The 23,235-nt window shown below is 42.2% G+C and overlaps 1 protein-coding gene across 7 annotated transcripts in view; it reads right to left on the minus strand.

The window, feature by feature from the left end:
- LOC149469444 (protocadherin Fat 4-like) overlaps positions 1-23,235 on the minus strand; it is a 162,099-nt gene that overhangs the window by 12,162 nt on the left and 126,702 nt on the right. For all 7 annotated transcript variants that reach the window (XM_089669194.1, XM_089669190.1, XM_089669189.1 and 4 more), the window contains 6 exons: positions 20,562-20,660; positions 17,606-17,713; positions 11,239-11,337; positions 9,600-9,698; positions 8,714-8,812; positions 3,703-3,801 (listed from right to left, as the gene is read on the minus strand). In XM_089669194.1, the coding sequence (XP_089525320.1) occupies positions 3,703-3,801; positions 8,714-8,812; positions 9,600-9,698; positions 11,239-11,337; positions 17,606-17,713; positions 20,562-20,660 (603 nt within the window). The remainder of the gene's footprint in view (positions 1-3,702; positions 3,802-8,713; positions 8,813-9,599; positions 9,699-11,238; positions 11,338-17,605; positions 17,714-20,561; positions 20,661-23,235) is intronic.

Genomic DNA, 23,235 nt, shown 5'->3' on the forward strand with positions numbered 1-23,235 from the left:
TTTTTTGTATGATGTGCACGGGATGACATTTTGATTTCACATGATTTTCTGTTTTTCACAAGTTTATTAATGTTGATTTTTTTTATATTTATTGGAAATTTGTATTGATTTAATATTTAATAAGAAGAAGCGCAACATATTGTTTTTATGTTTTTGAAATATTGACTGCAAACAAGTTTTGTTAATTTGCACACACAAAAAAGTATTTTTCCTAACATATTCATTCAAGACCATGTTGCAAAAATGAATACACCCCAATGAATATCTTAGGAGCGAAGCTAAATTTTAGACAACAAAATCCTAATTAACATTAATTCAACTACAGATGAGTCTGATTAATCATTAAACAGGTGTCCAGCAGTTGATTATAGAAGGGCATTACTTAAAGTGTTAATAAACCCACAACAGTAAAATCAGTCTGTATATGCAGTAAAGCATGCCTGGTATACTCACTGTGGAACCTAAGTGGTTTATCCTCTGCATTGTGTAAAAAGGCTGTGTGATCCTGACTTCTCTGCTCCTTTTTTTCAAATGTTCACCTGACAAGACAGACTGAACCCATAACCACATGCACATACTCAGTTTAGTTGTATTGCTAGAGAGGTGTTTTTTTTTTTACTTTGACCCTGTGCTGATCACATGCAGTCTTCCATCAGCACTGTCCAGACAGAGGGTCAGGGGTTTTGCATCCTCCTAGAGCAGAAAGAAAACTCCTCCTACAAGCTTTAACCAGTGCTCTGCTGAAGTCACAAGACTGCTCTAACTGCTGATAAGAAAAGGTATTTAGCAGTTTATATTTACTAAAATAATTGCACTTCCATGTTCTGTGTACTGTGGGAGACCAGATATAGTGAATGCAGGGTCCTGGGTTTAGTAACACTTTAACAAAGAAAACCCCTTCCCATTTCATGCTGTCAGCAATGGCACCACATGGAAGAGAAATGTCACAAAGCCTGAGAAAGAAAATAATTTCTTTATACAAGACAGGTGAAGGCTACAAGAAGATCAGCAAAGTGTTACTTATTAGTAAGAATACTGTAGCATAAATTATACAAACATTTAACAAAGGTGGAACAACAACCATTCTAGAGATGTCCAGGCCGTCCACGGAAGTTAACACTTTAACAGGAGCAGGGGCGGACTGACCATTTGGAAACTCGGGCACTGCCTGAGGGCCCGAGGTCAGTAGGGGACCCAATGAGATGCCCCTGGTACCTTTTTCATAGGCTTTTTTGAGTTTGGGCAAGGACACAGGGGCCCCATGATCCCCTATTGCCTGGGGGCCCCCATGAATTGTCAGTCCGCCCCCGAACAGGAGCGTCTTCTGATGAGAAGGGTTGAAGAAAATCACTATGCAAGTTCACTGCAGTTAGCTAAAGAATTAGCCAAACTGTGGTGGTTGTTTCCTTTGACACTGCAGAGGAATGGTGGAGGAAGCCTCTTCTAAAGCTCATGCACAAAAAAAGCCCACCTAGAATTTGCCAGGGACCATGCTGAAAAAGAAGATGACTACTGGGACTCTGTACTCTGCAGTAATGAGACCAAGATAAATGTTTTTGGAACTGATGACTTCATAACTGTATGGCTTTGCAAAGGTAAGGAGTAGAGATGAGCGAATCGAATCAGACGAAGTGGAATTCGTTTTGAATTTCAGGAAAAATTCGATTCGCATCGAATCCGAATTTTTGCCAACTTCGGATGGTCGAATCGAATTTTTCCTGATCGGCCGTTTTCATCCCTTCTACAGCCGGCAAAAATGTCCCTGCAGAGAGCTCCGCTATTTCTGACAGTTCTCTGACAGTTCTTTCACATTTACAGCGGTTGAAACATTGTATGTATTTGTTTCCATTTAGGATACAGATGTTTTTATTAGGAAACAAATAGATACAATGTTTCAATCGCTGTAAATGTGAAAGAACTGTCAGAGAACTGTCAGAAATAGAGGAACTCTGCAGAAACACTTTTTGCTTTACTGGAATTATTCTTATTTTCATTCTTCTTCTTCTTATTTTCATTCTTTTCATTCTTCTTTTCATTCTTCTTTTCATTCTTCTTTTCATTCTTCTTCTTATTTTCATTCTTCTTTTCATTGTTCTTGTCATTCTTTTCATTCTTCTTTTCATTCTTTTCATTCTTCTTATTTTCATTCTTCTTTTCATTCTTTTCATTCTTCTTTTCATTCTTCTTCTTCTTTTCATTCTTCTTCTTTTCATTCTTCTTTTCATTCTTTTCATTCTTCTTCTTATTTTCATTCTTCTTTTCATTCTTTTCATTCTTCTTTTCATTCTTCTTCTTATTTTCATTCTTCTTTTCATTCTTTTCATTCTTCTTTTCATTCTTCTTTTCATTCTTCTTTTCATTCTTCTTCTTATTTTCATTCTTCTTTTCATTCTTTTCATTCTTCTTTTCATTCTTCTTTTCATTCTTCTTTTCATTCTTTTCATTCTTCTTTTCATTCTTCTTCTTTTCATTCTTCTTTTCATTCTTTTCATTCTTATTCTTCTTTTCATTCTTCTTTTCATTCTTTTCATTCTTCTTTTCATTCTTCTTTTCATTCTTTTCATTCTTCTTTTCATTCTTCTTCTTATTTTCATTCTTCTTTTCATTCTTTTCATTCTTCTTCTTCTTCTTCTTCTTCTTCTTCTTTTCATTCTTTTCATTCTTCTTCTTTTCATTCTTTTCATTCTTCTTCTTTTCATTCTTTTCATTCTTCTTCTTCTTCTCATTCTTTTCATTCTTCTTCTTCTTCTTTTCATTCTTTTCATTCTTCTTCTTCTTCTTCTTTTCATTCTTTTCATTCTTCTTCTTCTTCTTCTTCTCCTCCTTCTTCTTCTTTGGCCCCGTGACTGCCCAAATGAGTGAAGTGTGCGGTGATTCTAAGATCGACGGCACTCATCTGCATGTCATACTGACTGACAGTATTATTTCTCTTCCCCAGCAGACTCCAAGGACATTTAAATTAAAGGTACAGTGTTCTGCACTAATATAAAGGCTCTCTGAAGCCTAGAAACCCTTTTTATAAGTAAAATTCGCAGCGAATAAATTTGAATCGAATCGAATTTTTTCGGAAAATTCGGCGAATCAGGCGAATCGAATTTTTGAAAAATTCGCTCATCTCTAGTAAGGAGTACAAAGAAAAATGCATCGCATCTACAGTGAAACATGGTGGTGGCAGTGTCCTTCTGTGGGGCTGCATGAGTGCTGCTGGTGTCGGGGAGCTGCATTTCATTGATGGTATCATGAATTCACAGATGAACTGCTCTATATTGAAATAGAAGATGCTACCATCACTCCGTGCCCTTGGTCATCGTGCACTTTTCCAACATGACAATGATCCAAAACACACATCTAAGGCCACTTTTGCATATCTGAAGAAGAACAGGGTGAAAGTGATTCAGTGGCCAAGTATGTCTCCTGATCTGAACCCAATCGAACACCTATGGGGAATTCTGAAGTTGAGCATCATTCTCCATCCAGCATCCAGGCTCTGAAATTCATTCTCCATCCAGTATCTACACTCTACTGGGTGTAGTAGTAGAAGATGTTGTAATCTAAGTTATATTATTAGCCTTGCTTTCATGTAATGAGCTAAACAAATGTTCTACAAAACTCAGTTTTGTCACAATTTTGGAAATTGTTCTTGTGTTCATTGAGATATTGATTAAAAATCTTATGCAATATATATATCTCAGAAATGTTCACCTTTTGGCAGCAGTGTCTTGATGTTCCTCAGACTCTGTCACAGTACCCTTTGCTTGAGACTCTGGAGCGATCTTTGCTGGGATAATCTTGGGCACACCACTGTAAATATGAAACAATGCAGAGATTTAAAGTGGCATTCTACCCGCAAGAAATAGCTTCCATTCTGGATACAGATGACTGATGATTGGTCACACCATGGGTACAAACTGGGAGATCTTCCTCACTCTCAGTGCCACTGCACATCTGCTAAGAGAGCAGCATGTTTATGTGTGTGTCAGGAAAACATGCGATTCTACATGCACTGGCACACGCAGTAGTGTGAACCTAGCTTTAAAGTCAAATATGAACATAGGGTTTAATGATGAATATTTTTGTCCTTATTACTTCTGTAATAATTGTGAAAGACTACAAAAGATTGCATAATACAAGGTACAGTGTGTGTGTCTATATATGTAAACACACTGCTCAAAAAATATAGAGTATAGCATCAATATAGAGTATAGCATCAAGTCAATTAAACTCCTGGGATATTGATCTGGTCAGTTAAGTAGCAGAGGGGGTTGTTAATCAGTTTTAGCTGCTTTGGTGTTAATGAAATTAACAACAGGTGCACTAGATGGGCAACGACGAGACAACCCCCCAAAACAGGAATGGTTTTACAGGTGGAAGCCACTGACATTCTTTCCCCTACTCATCTTTTCTGTTTTTCACTAGTTTTGCATTTGGCTAGGGTCAGTGTCATTTCTAGTAGCATGAGGCAATACCTGGACCCTACAGAGGTTGCGCAGCCAGTCCAACTCCTCCAGGATGACACATCAATACATGCCATTGCCAAAAGGTTTGCTGTATCTCCCAGCACAGTCTTATGAGCATAAAGAATATTCCAGGAAACAGGCAGTTACTCTAGGAGAGCTGGAGAGGGCCGTAGAACATCCTTAACCCATCAGCAGGACTGGTATCTGCTTCTTTTTTCAAGGTGGAACAGAATGTGCACTGCCAGAGCCCTACAAAATGACCTCCAGCAAGCCACTGGTGTGAATGTCTCTGACCAATCAGAAACAGACTTCATGAGGGTGGCCTGATTGCCCAACGTCCTCTAGCGGTCCCTGTGCTCACTGCCGGTACCATAGAGCTTGATGGGCATTTGCCATTGAACACCAGAATTGGCAGGTCCACCACTAGCATCCTGTGCTTTTCACATATAAGAGCAGGTTCACCCTGAGCACATATGATAGACATGAAAGGGTCTGATGAAGCCATGGATAATGTTATGCTGCCTGTAGCATTGTTCAGCATGACCATTTTGGTGGTGGGTCAGTGATGTTCTGGGGAGACATATCCATGGCGGGGCACAGACCTTTACAGGCTAGACAATGGCACCTTGATTGTCATTAGGTGTCGGGATGAAGTCCTTGGACCCATTGTCAGACCCTATGCTGGTTCAGTGGGTCCTGGGTTCTTCTTGATGCACGACAATGTCCAGCCTCATGTGGCGAGAGTGTGCAGGCAGTTCCTGGAAGAGGAAGGAATTGATACCATTGAATGGCCCCCACACTTGCCTGACCTAAATCCAATAGAACACCTCTGGGATATCATGTTTCGGTCCATCTAATGCCACCACATTGCACCTCAGACTGTCCATGAGCTCAGTGATGCCCTTGTCCAGATCTAGGAGGAAATACCCAAGGCACCAATCACGTTCATGCAAGCATGTTGGGGCCATACAAACTACTGAGCACCATTTTGAGTTGCCGCAATCAAATTTCAGCAAAATGGACTAGCCTGCTGCATCATTTTTTCACTTTGATTTTTGGGGTGTCTTTGAATTCAGTCCTCTGTAGGTTGATAATTTTCATTTCCAGCAAATGATGGGGCACCCTTACATTTCTAACACATTATCCAGTCCATAGCAGTGTAGATATCCAGCATATTTTTCCCCATTGAGATCCGAGGTGTTTTCAAAGTGTTCCTTTATTTTTTTTGAGCAGTGTATGTACAGTGGGTATAGAAAAGAATAGCCTCACATTTTATTGCTTTGTGGCCAAAAATGAAGACAGACACAGTTTTTGTTTTATCCAGCTGTATTTACTTATAACATCCAAGTGAAAGATATAACACAAACATGTCAGAAAAAAAAATCAAAAACAGGATTACTGAGTTTGAAAAAGTATCACCCTCTCCTAAAAATGACTTTTAAATTCAGTCAGGTATAGCTAATCACCTTCTCAATGGCACACAAAGCCTTTTGCCTTTCAACTGTAATCAGCTGTGGTCATCTTGATTAGCTCAGTATGAAAAGAGCTTTCCCTGGAGCATTTCAGTCCCTGATAGTGCAAATCAAACAATCAATCAATTATGGTTGGTAAGGCACTGTCCAAAGATCTCTGGGATAAGGTTGTGGAGAGGCACAAATCAGGTGATGGATACAAAAACATTTCAAAGGCTTTATCGATGCCTAGAAGCACAGGGAAGTCTATTATTAAGAAGTAGAAGGTATTTGGTACAATACAAACCCTCCCTGGATCAGGACTGGGTGAAAGAGCCAGGAGGAAACTGGTCAGAGAGGCTACCTAGAGGCCTACAGCAACTCTAAAGCATTTGCAGGATTTTATGACAGAGTGGTCATTGTGTGCATGTGACAACAATATGACAAATTCGCCAAAAATGTAGCTTGTATGGGAGGACTGCAAGAAAAAAAGCCACTCCTCGAGAAAGGTCTCGTGCAGTCATGATTGAGCTTTGCCAAAACGTACCTTAAAGAGGCCACATGGAGAAAAGTGTTATGGTCAGCTGAGACTAAAACTGAATTCTTTGGCCTCAACACTAAATTATATGTCTGGCAGAAATCCAATACAAATCACCAGTCAAATAACACCATTCCTACAGAAAAGCATAGCGGTGGTAATATCCTGTAATGGGGGTGTTTCTCTGCAGCAGGGAAAATCTGCTGCCCTCTGCCAGAAAGCTGTAAATGGGAAGAAGGTTTACCTTCCAACATGACAATGACCCAAAGAACACAGCAAAAACAACCATACAGTGGTTGAAGGAGAAAAAGGTGAATGTCCTTGCATGGCCTAGTCAAAGCCCAGACTTAATATCCATTGAAAATATGTGGAATGACTTGACGACTGCAGTCCACAGACAGTCACCATCAAATTTACCTGAACTTGAGCACTTCTGTAAAGAGGAGTGGGCAAATATTGCAAAGTCTAGATGTGCAAAGTTAGTAGAGACATAACCCACCAGACTAAAGGCTGAAATTAAAGCAAAAGGTGGTTCAAAAAAATATTGACACAAGGGGGTGATCCTTTTTTCCAACTCAGTGATTCTGTCTTTGAATTTTTTAGTTTTTCTGACATGTTGGTGTTATATTTTTCACTTGGATGTTATAGGTTGTACTGAGTAAATACAGCTGGAAAACAAAAACTACCTGTGATTATTTTAAAGGGGGGGAGGGGTGATTCTTTTCTATACCCACTGTGTATATGCAGCGGGTAAAATAAGTATTGAACACATCACTATTTTTCTAGGTTAATATATTTCTAAAGGTATTATTGACATGACATTTTCACCACATGTCAGTAACAACCCATGCAATCCATACATACAAAGAAACCAAAACATATATGTTCAGAAATTAAGTTATGTGTAATCAAATGGAATGACACAGGGAAAAAGTACTGAACACACTAACTGAAATTTATTTAATACTTTGTACAAAATCCTTTTTTGGTAATGACAGCTTCAAGACGCCTCCTGTATGGAGAAACTAGTCACATGCATTGCTCAGGTGTGATTTTGGCCCATTCTTCCATACAGTCTTCAAATCTTGAAGGTTCCATGGACCTCTTCTATGAACTCTGATCTTTAGTTCTTTCCATAGATTTTCTATTGGATTCAAGTCAGGTGATTGGCTGTTTTATTCTAGCAGCTTTATTTTCTTTCTTTGAAACCAATTGATAGTTTCCTTGGCTTTGTGTTTTGGATCTTTGTTTTGCTGAAATTTCCACCCTCATTTCATTTTCATCATCCTGATAGATGGCAGCATATTTTTATCAAGAATGTCTTGGTACATTTTTCCACTTATCCTTCCCTCAATGATATGAAGTTTGCCAGTACCATATGCTTAAAAACAGCCCCACACCATGATGTTCCCACCTCCAAACCTCACTGTTGATATGGTCTTTTTGGGGTAATGTGCAGTGCCATTTGACCTCCAAACATGGTGTGTATTATGGTATCTAAAGAGTTCAATTATGGTCTCATCTGACCAGACTGTATTCTCCCAGTATTTCAGCAATGGTGTCTTGCATGATGAGCGTGCATACAGGCCATGGCGGTTGAGTGCATTACTTATTGTTTTCTTTGAAGCAATTTTACCTGCTAATTCTAAGTCTTTCTGAAGCTCTCCACAAGTGGTCCTTGGCAATTGGACAGCTCTTCTGATAATTTTTTTCACTCCTCTGTCAGAAATCTTGCAAGGAGCAACTGGTTGTGGCCTGTTTATGGTGAAATGTTGTTCTTTCCACTTCTGGATTATGGCCCCAACAGTGCTCACTGGAACATTTGGAAGTTTAGTGTATCTGCAAGGCTGGAGAGCAGAGGAATGGGCCAGCAAACATGTAATTTACCGGACCAGCCCCTTCCCTTTCTGAATGGGCAGAGTCAGTGATCGGTACCGATCATGGACTCTGTCCATTCATAACTGAAGCAACGTAAACTGAGTTTTTGATGCTTTAGTTTATGAATGAACAGGAGCCCCTGTCTCCTGTTCATTCATTTTCAGTGCATATGGGGACATAGAGAAAGGGACTGGGGAATCTCTGTCCTCAGTCCCTTTCTTCAAAGGGGAGATGTTTAGACCACTGATATCTCACCAAAGCCCTCCAACAGGGCTGATAAAAAAAAAAAATAATTGTAATTAATATTAGAAAAAAAAACGATCATTAAAAATCTCCCGTACAGCTTAACCCAGCTAATGTATATGTGCGTTCATCACAGAGATGTTTACCTTTCTGCAGCAGTGTCTTGATGTTTCTCGGGCTCTGTCACCATTCCCTTTGCTTGAGTCTCTGGAGTGATCTTTGCTGGGATAATCTTGGGCACACCACTGTAAACATAAAACAATTCAGAGATTTAAGGTGGCATTCAGGGGCGGACTGACAACTCATGGGGCCCCCGGGCAATAGGGGATCATGGGGCCCCTGTGTCCTTGCCCAAACTCCAAAAAGCCTATGAAAAAGGTACCAGGGGCATCTCATGGGGCCCCCTACTGACCCCGGGCCCTCGGGCAGAGCCCGGGTTTCCAAACGGTCAGTCCGCCCCTGGTGGCATTCTACCCACAAGAGATAGCTTCCTTCTGGATACAGCTGGCTAATGACTGATCCCACAATGGGTACATACTGGGGGATCTTCTCAGCAGCACCTCTGCACATTTGCTAAAAGTCAGTGTGTTTCTGTATGTGTCAGGAAAGCGCATGATTCTACATGCATTACCACATGCAGTAATGTGCACCTAGCTTTAACATCAAATATGAACACAGGGTATAAGATGAATAATTATGTATTTATTGCTTGTGTAATAATCGTGAAATACTATAATGCATTGTATAATACAGGGGTACAGTGTGTGTGTCTATATATGCAATATATATATATATATACAGTATATTGTACACTAGGAAGACAGAATTGATCATCCTCTCCTTTCGTCATGATCACATGACTGAAAAAAAAGCATTTGAGTGCAACGTCTATCTTTGGGACTTGTTATACGATAAAGCAGAGTGGAAAATATTGGCGCAGTGCACCCACTGACAATCATTAAAAGACTCCTGTGCAGCGTACTCCATCTAATGTATATGTGTGTGTATCTCAGATATCTCAGAGATGTTCACCTTTCAGCTGCCGTGTTTTGATGTTCCTCTGGCTCTGTCACCATTCCCTTTGTTTGAGTCTCTGGAGTGATCTTTGCGGGGATAATCTTGAGCTCACCGCTGTAAACATGAAACAATGTAGAGATTTAAAGTGGTATTCTACCCATAACAGATAACTTTCATTCTGGATGCAGATGGCTGAAGTTAGAGCCCACAATGGGTACATACTGGTAAATCTTCCTCACTCTCAGCTCCTCTGTGCATCTGCTAAAAGACAGTGTGTTTCTGTGCGTGTCAGGAAAGCGTGTGATTCTACATGCATTATCACACGCAGTAGTGTGAACCTAGCTTTAACGTCAGATATGAACATAAGGTTTAAAGATGAATATCTTTGTGCTTATTGCTTCTGTAATAATTGTGAAAGACTATAATACATTATATAATACAGGGTACATTGTTTGTTTATATACATATATATACAGTGCATAGAGCACCCATCTAGATAGTTTGCTAGAGAGGTCAGGTAAATTTAGTTGTTTTTTTGGCTCCTCTGTAATCAGTGGAGCAGTGAGTGATTAATTTGGGCTGTTCTAGGCTTCACTGGCTGCAGGCACAACTCTTTCCCCTGCCTTCTGGTGGATTCTGGAATGTGGTGGGCTGGAAGAGGCAGATCCACAGCCTCAATATTTAGGTGGTCTCGGCCAATCTCTGGGGGAGGATGCCCATGGTGAGTCCATAGATACAGATTATCTTTTTACCCAGATGGTCCTGCAGCAGCCCTGTTCTTAAGCAAGAGCAGAGGTTCCCAGCTTGAAGAGCTGCTACCTTTCTGGGCAGTGCAGCTAAAGTTCTTACAGGAGCTCATCGAGGTCCCGGCTAAGCTAGAGCTAGAGGTCCTATTTTTCTGAGAATAGTTGAAGCTGATCAAGGGACTTCACTGAGGATCTGGTCTGGGAGTTCACAGGAGAAATGTCTATCTGATATTGGAATGAGGCATCCAAGTATCCAGGGACATTGTGAGTACAGACCTGAGTGTAGGATCCTACTGGCTGTTTGCTGCTACTATTCCTTAGTGCATCAGTGCCAGTGCTTGCTGGGATTGGGATATTTCTTATGGTCTCTTAGTGCTGTTCATACCTTTAGTTGTTACTGGAGGGACTGTACTAAGAAGCTTTGTCAAAGAGAAGTGTCCTATTATTACTGCACTGAGTTACTGGTACATTCCAAAGCTTCCTGCACCCTATCCAAGTTACAACAAAGCATCAGAAGATACTCCTAGACTGTTCATTGAGCCAGGAGAGTGACTGAGTTGTGTGCCTGGCTGCCATAACACTAGCTTGGGAAGAGAACCTGGGAAAAATCAGCAGGCCCTTTTTTTTGGGGGGAGGGGGGGGGGGGGTGAGCAATTCATATATAAATGTATTTACATATAACATGTGCACCAGGAAAACAGTTTTGATAATCATCATGTTCACATGACTTGAAAAAAACTTTGGTATTTAGCATTTTGGAGTGCAATGTCTGTCTTTGGGACTTTATACCACAAAGCAGAGTAAAACCTATTGGCATGCATCCACTCACAATCATTAAAAGACTCCCATGCAGATTACCCCACCTAATATGTATGTGTGCATATCTCAGATATCACAGAAATGTTCACCTTCTGGCAGCAGTGTCTTGATGTTCCTCGGGCTCTGTCACCATTCCCTTTGCTTGAGTCTCTGGGGTGATCTTTGCTGGGATAATCTTGGGCTCACCTCTGTAAACATGAAACAATGTAGAGATTTTAAGTGGCATTCTACCCAGAAGAGATAGTTTCCATTCTGGATGCAGTTGGCTGAGGATAGATCCCATAATGGGTACATACTGGGAGATCTTCCTCACTCTCAGCACCTCTGTGCATTTGCTAAAAGGCAGCACGTGTCTGTGCGTGTGAGGAAAGCACACGATTCTACATGCATTACCATATGCATTGGTGTGAACCTATCTCTAACATCAAATATGAACATAGGTTATAAAGATGAATAATTATGTGTTTATTGCCTATGTGATAATTCTGAAAGACTATAATGCATTGTATAATACAGGGTACAGTGTGTGTCTCCCTCTCTATATATATTGTGTTATGGGGTAGTTGGCTCTTGTGGTAGATGCACCTATACAGTGAGCTAAAAACAGACAGGATCAATTTTTAAGGGCCTGGTAGCTCACTTTTATTAAAACAACAGAAGGCAAAACAACAGTCCAACATAAGGTTTCCCACGCAGGGGATCTTCTCCAGCTTCAGCGAAATACAACCAGTGGAAAATGCAAAGCCACCTGGCACATAAGCACACTTAGCGTCAACTGCATCCAGTGGTGTATTTTGGTTTTGTGCTGCCCTAGGCAAGATTAAAATCGGGCACCCTCCGCATCTAAATGTGTCCCTCCCTTTGCTGTCTAAGATCCACCTCTTCAGGACAGGAGCATGATGGAGGGCAGTGTGACATGGGGGGGGGGGGGGGTCACGGGACAGGACGGGGGCAGCGTGACGGGGGATATCAGGACAGGAGTAGGCCATTGGGACAGGTGGGGGGTAGCAGGACAAGAGGGAATGAACAAGTTGGTGACATATTGCAACATTTATCTTTTTCCATTCTTCAAGAACGACCTCTTTTAGACCCTGGATGCTGGATGGCGAGTGATGCTCAATTTGTCTCTTCAAAGTTCCCAATAGGTGTTTGATTGGGTTAAGATCAGGAGATATACTTGACCACTTAATCACTCCCCCCTGTTCTTCTCCAGAAATGCAACAGTGGCCTTAGATGTGTGTTTTGGATCATTGTCATTCTGAAAAGTGCATGACGACCAAGGGCACGGAGTGAACGTACAATCTTCTCTTTCCATAATACTCCCTCCTCACTGGTCTACCATTACACAGGTTATCCCCCCTTCAGTCTTTAATGCATACTGCTGATAGACTCATACACCTTACCAACTGATCAGCGACTGCTGCCCCTCTCTGCCAATCCCTCCACTGGCTTCCACTAACCCAACATATAAAATTCACAATACTAACAAGAACATACAAAGCCATCCACAACACTGCCCCTAGCTACATCACCAACCTCTGTAGATATCGTCCAAATCGCCCACTCCACTCCTCCCAAGACATCTTGCTCTCTAGCTCCCTTGTCACCTCCTCCCACACTCACCTATAGGACTTCTCCAGAGCTTCTCCCATCATCTGGAACTCCCTACCCCAGTATGTCCAGTCAGCCCCCATCCTGTCTGCCTTTAGGTGATCTTTGAAAATGCAATTATTCAGGGAAGCCTACCCCACCTCCACCTAAGAACTGTACTTGAGCCACCTTTATCAGATCATCCCCTCCAGCTATCACCTTTTGTACCACCTCCCCATTCCTTTAGATTGTAAGCTCCACGAGCAGGGCCCTCCTATTCCTTCTGTACTGAAATGTATTATAATTGTACTGAATCCCTTTATATTGTAAAGCACTGCACAAACTGTTGGCGCTATATAAATCCTGTATAATAATAATAATAATAATAAATGTCTGCTGGACACCTGTTTAATGATTAATCAGACTCATCTGTAGTTGAATTCATGTTAATTAGGATTTTGTTGTCTAAAATGTAGCTTTGCTCCTAAGACTTTCATTGGGGTGTATTCATTTTTGCATTTTTGGTCTTGAATGAATTTGTTAGGAAACATGCTTTTTTGTGTGTGCAAATTAACAAATCTTGTTTGCAATCAATGGCCCACATTTGTGGGGGTATTTTGTAGTATAGTGTCCCATAGAAAATGTTGATTCTGAAAGGAAAGTAAATGTTTTCTGACAAATCTGTTGGGGTGTATTCATTTATGCTGAGCACTGTATATGTGTGTGTATTTCAGAGATGTTTAACTTTCTGCAGCAGTGTCTTGATGTTCTTCAGGCTCTATCACCGTACCCTTTGCCTGAGCCTCTGGAGTGATCATTGCTGGGATAATCGTGGGCACACCACTGTATACATGAAACAATGTAGAGATTTGAAGTGGCATTCTATCCACAAGAGATAGCTTCCATACTGGATGGGGTTGGCTGAGGATTGATCCTACTATGGGTACATACTCGGAGATCTTCCTCACCTTCAGCAACACCGTACATCTGCTAAAAGAGCAGCGCATTTCTGTGCATGTTGGGAAAGCATGCAATTCTACACACATTGCCACATGCAGTAGTGTGAACCTCGCTTTAATGTCAAATATGAACAAAAAATGTAAAGGTAAATATTTTTATGCTTTTTGCTTGTAATAATTATGAAACACTATATAACTTTGTATAATACAGGGTGCAAAGTGTGTCTATGTAGCACCCTCTAGTGGCGCTAGAGAATTAGGTAAATTTAATGCTTCACTCAGTAGTTGGAGTGAGCATGTCTGAGTGGGAGTCAAGTCTAGGTCAGACGAGGTTAGGCTGGATGACTCACCAGGTTGGGCCTCTATCGCCTTCACCTGATTCTGGAGATCCATGGAACCTAGTGGGCAGAGGGGTGGAGACCTGGATCTACATATTCATTGCAGTCTGACCAATCCAAGACTAGAGGTTCTGGTAGTGTGGCAGACTGCCCCTGGATATAAGGATCCATCTCAGTAGGTGTCTGGAGTCAGGTGGAAGATGGATTACTGAAGCTGCTGCTGTGTAGCCTGGGGGGGACCCACTAGGCTGCAGGAAAGGAAAGGAAAGGAAGCTGACAGAGGGAGCTCCATTACCTTACAGTCCACCAGCAAAGGACAGCCTGCAAAGTGGGGACAGAGACTGGCTCAGAGGCCTGAACGCAGTTTACCTAGAGCTACAGGATACAAGGACAGTGTAAGTATTTCTACACCCCTGGGGCCAATAGGAGAGATGGCTGCTGAGTGCAATACTTAGCCAGTTCTCCCTGGGTCAGTGCTGCATGCCTGTCTTGGAATCTTTTGCTTAATGATACTCTTTAAGAGACAGCCAGGTGGATGGGCATTTCCTAGCTGGGGTCACTTAGCGGAGAACAGGGTCTCCTCACAGAGACTGTGCTATTGATTTATTAAGAGACTGTGCCACTCTGGCTGAAGTAGAAAGTTCAGGATCTGCTATTTTGTACATAATCAGGACGTTTTGTCCTCAGAGTGATTACTGCAACTCGGGATGGGCATCCCATATACCCCTAACCCTATCCAAGTTGTTTATCCCCTAATAAAACAACAAAAACAAGTTCATGGACTGGTTTCTGACTCTGAGTGGAAATCCGAAAATGCATGTTGCCTGGCTGTATAGAGAAAAGGGGACTCCTTTGGGGGTGATATATACATACATATATACACACACAGTGATACCTTGGTTCACGAACAACTTGGTTCACAAACAGAAGGGTTAGCAAAAATTTGCTTTGGTTCATGAACTCTGCTTTGGTTGACGAACACGAGCCGCGGTCAACTTCCCTGCTCTGAAATGTGGTCCTGACTTCCTGTAGGCGAGATTGAGGTCACAGACAGACACTGAAAGTGTACTGTGAAGACACTTACAGTACTGAGACACTTTTTGGTGTGCTTTTTAGCACATACTGTACTGTACATCCCTGTGCACACTTGCTGTAAAGCTTTTTTGTGTGCTAAAAAGCACACAATAACATACCGAACATCCAGTATGGCTCCAAAGAAAATTCAGAGCAAGCATGGTGGTAAGAAGAAAGTGCGGATTGGTAATGAAGGTGACAAGAACGTGCAGAGCGGTAATGTATGTGACAAGAATGTGTGGAGCGGCAATGAAGGTGACCAGAACGTGCGGAGCGGCAATGAAGGTGACCAGAACGTGCGGAGCGGCAATGAAGGTGACCAGAACGTGCGGAGCGGCAATGAAGGTGACCAGAACGTGCGGAGCGGCAATGAAGGTGACCAGAACGTGCGGAGCGGCAATGAAGGTGACCAGAACGTGCGGAGCGGCAATGAAGGTGACCAGAACGTGCGGAGCGGCAATGAAGGTGACCAGAACGTGCGGAGCGGCAATGAAGGTGACAAGAATGTGCAGAGCTGTAATGAAGGTGACAAGAATGTGCAGAGCAAGCCTGGTGTTAAAAAGAAAGTGCAGAGTGTTAATAAAGGTGGCCAGAAGCACCACCCCAACATAACTGTAATGAGGGTTGAATCTGATGAATGATAACGTGGCCTCTCATTTCCAGAGGGTTATGCAGCGCAGGAAAAGACAAGTGACATTGGACAGATTTTTCACCAAAACTGAGCCTGCAGCTAAGAGACAAAGAGAGGAAACCCCTGAAGGAGATCTCCCCTATGTCCTTATGGAGGGGGACTCTCCCTCCGAACAATAACTGCCTCCCCCCCCCCCTTCCTGTCCTCCACGCCAGTAGTTGTCTCAAGCAAGGTTAGTATTCCCTCTCTTCATACTGTACTATACTTTGTTTCATATTTTTGTGGCTCAATAACAAAAAAAAAAAAATTAGAACGGAGTAACCTTATTTACATTGAACCTTATGGGAAAATTTGATTTGGTTGGCAACCAAATTCAGTTCGTGACCACATTTGTAGGGGTCAGAACGGATTAACCTGATTCCCATTGAACTCTATGGGAAAATTTGTCTCAGTTCATGACCAATATGGTTCGAGTCGTGTAACGAATTAAGTTTGTGAACTGAGACACACAGACACACACACACCAAAAGTATTGGGACACCCCTCCAAATCATTGGATTCAGGTGTTCCAATCACCTCCATGGCCACAGGTGTATGAAGGAGCTCAGTGAATTCAAGTGCGGTACCGTGATAGGTTGCCACCTGTGCAATAAGTTTATTCCTGAAATTTCCTTACTACTAAATATTCCATATTTTGTGTTAGTGGTATTATAACAAAGTGAAAGCAACTGGGAACAATAGCAAATCAGCCACGAAGTGGTAGGCCACGTAAAATGGCAGAGCGGGATCAGCGCTTGCTGAAGCATACAGTGCGTAGAAGTCGCTGACTGTCTGCAGGGTCAATAGCTAAAGACCTCCAAACTCCGTGTGGTCTTCAGATTAGCAGAACAGTGAGAGTTGAGAGCTTCATGGAATGGGTTTCCATGGCCGAGCAACTACATCCAAGCCTTACATCACCAAGTGCAATGCACAGCGTTGGATGCAGTGGTGTAAAGCACTCTAGACCAGTGAAGACCTGTTCTCTGGAGTGATGAATCACACTTCTCTGTCTGGCAATCATATGGACGCGTCTGGGTTTGGCGGATGCCAGGAAAATAGTACTTGCCTGACTGCATTGTGCCAAGTGTAAATTTTGGTGGAGGGGGATTATGGTGACCTCAACCCGATAGAACACCTTTGGGATGTATTAGAGCGGAAACTGTGAGCCAGGCCTTCTAGTCCGACATCAGTGCCTGACCTTACAAATGTGCTTCTGGAAGAATGGTCGAACAGTCCTCAGACACACTCCTAAACCTTGTGGACAGCTTTCCCTACGGACTAAGACTGGGATACCAATAAAATTCATGTGCGTGTAAAGGCAGGCGCCCCAATATTTTTGGCAATATAGTGTATATATAATGTATTAATGTATAACATATACACCAGGAAGACAGTTTTGAGCATCCCTCCCCTTCATCATGTTTTATACTACAAAGCAGAGTGAAACCTGTTGGCAGAGTGCACCCACTGAGGATCATTAACCCCTTCGCACCAGTCCTTTAAGGGGTTTCTGACCCCCGTGAGGCGGGGTTTAGGATCATGTGACCACAGTGATTGGCTGTCACAGCAGTCACATGATTGCAAAGGTCCCGATCGCAAGGAGAGATTGGGACCTTTCCGAGGGACGCCGACACATGCTGGGCTCGTGCTCTCAGCTCATGTTTGTTTACAATTTGTACGCAAATATGCAGCTGCTCAGCGTCAAGGCCCAGCTGCTGAGAGGCTGCATATTTGCGTACGCTCGGCGTGAAGAGGCTAAAAGACTCCAGTGCAGCTTGCCCCATCTAATGTATATGTGTGTGTATCTCAGATATCTCATGTTCACCTTTCGGCGGCAGTGTCTTGATGTTCCTGATGTTCCTCAGGCTCTTTCACCATTCCCTCTGCTTGAGTCTCTGGAGTGATCTTTGCTGGGATAATCTTGGGCACACCACTGTAAACATAAAACAATGCAGAGATTTAAATTGGCATTCTGGATGGAGTTGGCTAGTGATCGATCCCAGAATGGGTACATACTGGGAGATCTGCCTCTTAACACCACTGCACATCTGCTAAAAGGGCAGCATGTTTCTGTGTGTGCCAGGAAAATATGTGATTCTACATACATTACCACATGCAGTAGTGTGAACCTAGTTTAAGTGAAAAATGAACATAGCGCTAGAAGATTAATATTTGTGTGCTTATTGCTTCTGTAATAATCGTGAAAGACTACAAAAGAGTGTATAATACAGGTACAGAGTGTGTCTATATACAGTATTATTTATATATATATATATATATAATATTGTGACAGCATGAAAGGCGAGGTGATCGATGGATGCTATGTGTCACCTCGCATGTGATCATATCTGAAAGAGTAAGGTGAAGTCCATTCCGGGCCACTATGGCAGAGGTGGTTCCGGACCGGATTTTGTGGTCCACTGATGACCACCAGCAGGTGGTATAAATCAGCCGGGACTGGAGCCAGTAGTTGATCTTGGCCAGGGACTCAGAGAGCCATATCTGAGTGAGCAGTGGATGAAAGTTTGCACACTGGTTTCATTTTGTTGGTGACAGGGAGAAGCCCTTCACTGTTGAGAGAGGAATCTTCTATGTTTAGTTAGTGCCTGGATGGCGAGGGTTTATTTTCTGTTTTGCTTTTGTTTATGATGCTTGCAACCTTGTAAATAAAACTGATGAGAAGTCAGATTTTAAGAAAGCCCTGCTGTTTTGACTACCTTTTTCCCAGGGAAGGTGATCCTCCACCTGAGCTACCCCCACAATATATATGTATACAATGCCCCTCAGGTTAGCTAGATAGCGGTTTGTTTTTTTTTTCTCTTTTTAAGCAGAGGCTGAATAGCAGCCTGGGGATGGGTTAGCTTATGAGTGAGACAGGAGTTCACCTCAGGACAGGCTGGGAGGCTCTAACGGTTCAGGGCTTCTGGAGCCCTCCCTGTAGCAATCATGCACACAGAGATGGGCGCGGTCCTCCATATTGCTCCAAACCTCTGCATTTTGGTATCTCTCTCCAAAACAAATCAGGCTCCCTCCTCCGATTTTCCACCCTCCCTCAGGAATGTGATCGGTGTATGTTTGCTGAGTTAAAAAAAAAAAAAAAAACCTGAGCTCCCTGCCTTTACACAACCCTCTTCCCAAATAAGGCAATTGGCTTTCTGTTGTAAGAAGACACCCAGCTGATTTTGGTAGAAAAAGGCTGTTATGCTTGGTTTTTGTGTGAGAGAAGAGATCTTCCTGCATTTAACATCACTAGCAGAGGAAGATCAAACGCATCCTTGAGCTCACAAGACTGGAAACTGCTTAACCCAAGGCTTTTTGGCAAGTACTTATCTACCTAAACTTCTTTCTGTTATCTGTGTGCTGTGCTGTTGTGCTCTGTGTATGTATGTATGTATATGTATATGTATATGTATATATATATATATATATGTGTATGTATTACATCTTTTTCCTGTAAATATTTATATTGCACCCTTTTTGACCTTTTTAGTAATAAATCTTGCTTTCTGAAAGTGTTGAACTATTTCTGTAGCTCTTTAATGCAACTTACGAATTCCTGCCGCTGAAGAGCGCTACTATGAGTGTTTAACCCTCTGTATAACCTGTCTGCTGTGATAGTGGTATACAGACGATTATCCAATCATCCTTGTGTATTGCTGATATTGCCGAGTTTCCTCTTTCTCTGTACAAAAAGGAGGTGGTGGCAGTGTGAAGGGTTAATTGCGTAATTAACCTGACCCAGTAACAATCGCTCCCAGGCTGCCAGTACATCGACTGTGGTCCAATTAGCTGGAAAATCGGTGTGCAGGGTGCAGCTGGGCGTGGCATTGTTACGCACGGGACATCCCGGTTTTAGATTGGCTAGTCCTTCGGTCACGTGTTTGGTGAGAAGGTCAGGGGTCTCATGCTGCGATCGTCACACTCCTATCTTTGCAGAAACTGACAGCTTTCTGGAGGAGGGGTGAAGGAGAGAAAGCCATGATCTGTATGTTTGAGGGACCTTGGCCAATCCCCAGGCAGGAGGCCAGGCATGGTGACCAAGGACAACCCTTAAAAGTGGCAGAGCCTGTGCAGCCGGGCTAGTGTGTCGGTGGAAGATGGAGTGAAGGCTGGAATGTTGGAATGTTCAAACTGGCAGCTTCTGGGTCCCCTTGCCCAGGGAATACCCTCAGGTAGCTGGGTGAAGAGGAGGTACACCAGATCATCTAGGGTCTGAGGAGGTACACCAGATAGCTGGAATGCTCTCAGAGCCTCAGAGGTACTTTATATTACAGAGCAAGAGTGGAACATTAAAGGATAAGTTCACCTTTTGGTAAATAATAATAAATACACATTTTTTGTAGGTAAAAAAATGTGCATTTATTATTTTTTGCTGCAGGAGCCTGTAAAGTATTTCACCAGTGATCAGTAGATCGCTATTGCCTTGCAGATCTCCTGCAAATCTGTCACTATATCTATTTGTCCATATAGATTGTACGAGCAAGCAGATATACTGTCAGAAAGATTCAATGAACTAACATGTCGCTTCACAGAGCCGTGGTAATTCATTGAGAACTACAAGCGGACAGCTGCTAAGGATGTTGGAACTTTCTCATTCCCAGAACAAAGTGAATGAGTGACGCGGCTGGGCAGGCAGGAGATCCCCCGCTATCTGACAAAGTGGGAGAGTATAGGTGTAACATGCTATGAAAGGTGAATTTATCCTTTAAAAGAGTCCAGTGCAGCTTACCCCATCTGATATATATTAATGTGTGTATCTGAGATATCTAAAAAATGTTCACCTTTCAGCAGCAGTGTCCTGATGTTCCTCAGGCTCTGTCACCGTACCCTTTGCTTGAGTCTCTGGAGTGATCTTTGCTGGGATAATCTTGGGCACACCGCTGTAAACATGAAACAACGTAGAGATTTAAATTGGTATTCTACCCACAAGAGTTTCCATTCTGGATGCACTTGGATGATAATTGATCCCACAATGGGTACATACTGGGAGATCTTGTTCACTTTCGGGACCACTGCACATCTGCTAAAAGGCAGCACGTTTCTGTGTGTATCAGGAAAACATGCAATTCTATATGCATTACTATGCGCAATAGTGTGAACCTAGCTTTAAAGTAAAATATGAACATAAGTTTACAAGATTAATATTTTTGTGCTTATTGCTTCCGTATTAATTGTGAAAGAGTACAAAAGATTATATAATACAGGGTACAGAGTGGCGTATGTGTATATATACAGTTGTGTTCAGAATAATAGCAGTGTGTTGAAAAAAGTGAATAAAGCTCAAAATCCTTCTAATAGCTTTTATTTCCATACACACAAATGCATTGGGAACACTACACATTCTATTCCAAATCAAAACATGAAGAAAAATATATCAAATTTGTGTTGTTCCTCTAAAAACAATTGAAGAAAAGTGAATATTAGACTGTTCAAACTGAACAGTGAATATTAGACTGTGTTTGTATTCTTCTTTACAAACTCAAACATTCACTATATAAACTGAAAAATGTTTGAAGATTTTGCTTTCCTTTGAATCACTTAATTAATATGTAGTTGTATAAACACTGTTTAGGAGAACTGCTGTACATCTGTGTTGCATGGAGTCAACCAACTTCTGGCACCTGTGAACAGGTATTCCAGCCCAGGATGATTGGACTACATTCCATAGTTCTTCTCTATTTCTTGGTTTTGCCTCAGAAACTGCATTTTTGATGTCACCCCACAAGTTTTCTATTGGATTAAGATCCAGGGATTGGGCTGGCCACTCCATAACGTCAATCTTGTTGGTCTGGAACCAAGATGTTGCACGTTCACTGGTGTGTTTGGGGTCGTTGTCTTGTTGGAACACCCATTTCAAGGGCATTTCCTCTTCAGCATAAGGCAGCATGACCTCTTCAAGCATTCTGATGTATTCAAACTGATCCATGATCCCTGGTATGCGATAAATAGGCCCAACACCGTAGTATGAGAAACATCCCCATATCATGATGCTTGCGCAACCATGCTTCACTGTCTTCACAGTGTACTGTGGCTTGAATTCAGTGTTTGGGGGTCGTCTGACAAACTGTCTCCGGCCACTAGACCCAAAAAGAACAATCTTACTTTCATCAGTCCACAAAATGTTGCGCCATTTCTCTTTAGGCCAGTCAATGTGCTCTTTGGCAAATTGTAACCTCTTCAGCACGTCTTTTTTTCAACAGTGGGACTTTGCGGGGACTTCTTGCAGATAGCTTGGCTTCACATAGGCGTCTTCTAATTGTAACAGTACTCACAGGTAACTTTAGACCTTCTTTGATCTTCCTGGAGCTGATTGTTGGTTAAGTCCTTGCAATTTTGGCTATTCTTCTATCCATGTGAATGGTAGTTTTTCGCTTTCTTCCACGTCTTTCAGGTTTTGGTTGCCATTTTAAAGCATTTGCGATCATTTTAGCTGAGCAGCCTATCATTTTCTGCACTTCTTTATATATTTTCCCCTCTCCAATCAACTTTTTAATCAATGTACGCTGTTCTTCTGAACAATGTCTGGAACGACCCATTTTCCTTAGAATTTCAGAGAGAAATGCACTGTGACCAGCATGTACAACATTTGCTGCCTTCCTTCCTTAAATAAGGGCAATAATTGCCACCTGTTTTTCAAAGAATGAATGACCTCACTAATAGAACTCCACACTGCTATTATTTTGAACATGCCCCTTTCAATTAGTGATTCAATTACACAGAATCAGCAGCGTGCATGTCATGACTGTTGGGTCTGTTGGATTTCTATTACTCTACTACACCTGCTTGTAAATTATTTGCCATGTAGAAATATAATTTCTACCAAAAACAGTGACTGATCAGGTTAGTGATGTCTGACTGCTATTATTTTGAACACAAGTAAGTGTGTGTGTGTGTGTGTATATATATATATATATATATATATATATATATATACACACACACACTATATTGTCAAAAGTATTGGGACTCCTGCCGTTACACGCACGTGAATTTTAATGACATCCCAGTCTTAGTCCATAGGGCTGAATATTGAGTTGGCCCACCCTTTGCAGCTATAACAGCTGGTGCTCAGTCATATTGGAACAGGAAGGAGCCATACCCAGACTGTTCCCACAAAGCTGAGAGCATGAAATTGTCCAAAATGTCTTGGTATGCTGACAACTTAAGAGTTCACTTCACTGGAACTAAGGGGCCAAGCCCAACCCCTGAAAAACAACCCCACACCATAATCCCCTCTCCACCAAACTTTACACTTGGCACCAGGGGCGTATCTCCCGCGAGGCAAACAAGGCAATTTTTAGGGGTGCAGCACCGCCCCCCTGGAAAAAGGGACCTTTTACGAAGCGGCGGACAGCAGGAAGATCGATTTGATGGGGTGTGGGGGAGGGCAGTTGCATAGTGATGGTCATGTACCTCTCCCTCCAGCAGCTGAAGTACCAGGGGACAGCCCGGAGA

The sequence above is a fragment of the Staurois parvus genome, unplaced genomic scaffold (assembly GCF_062004578.1).
Source record: "Staurois parvus isolate SC_StPar_1 unplaced genomic scaffold, SC_StPar_1.0 ptg000070l, whole genome shotgun sequence".
Lineage (NCBI taxonomy): Eukaryota > Metazoa > Chordata > Amphibia > Anura > Ranidae > Staurois > Staurois parvus.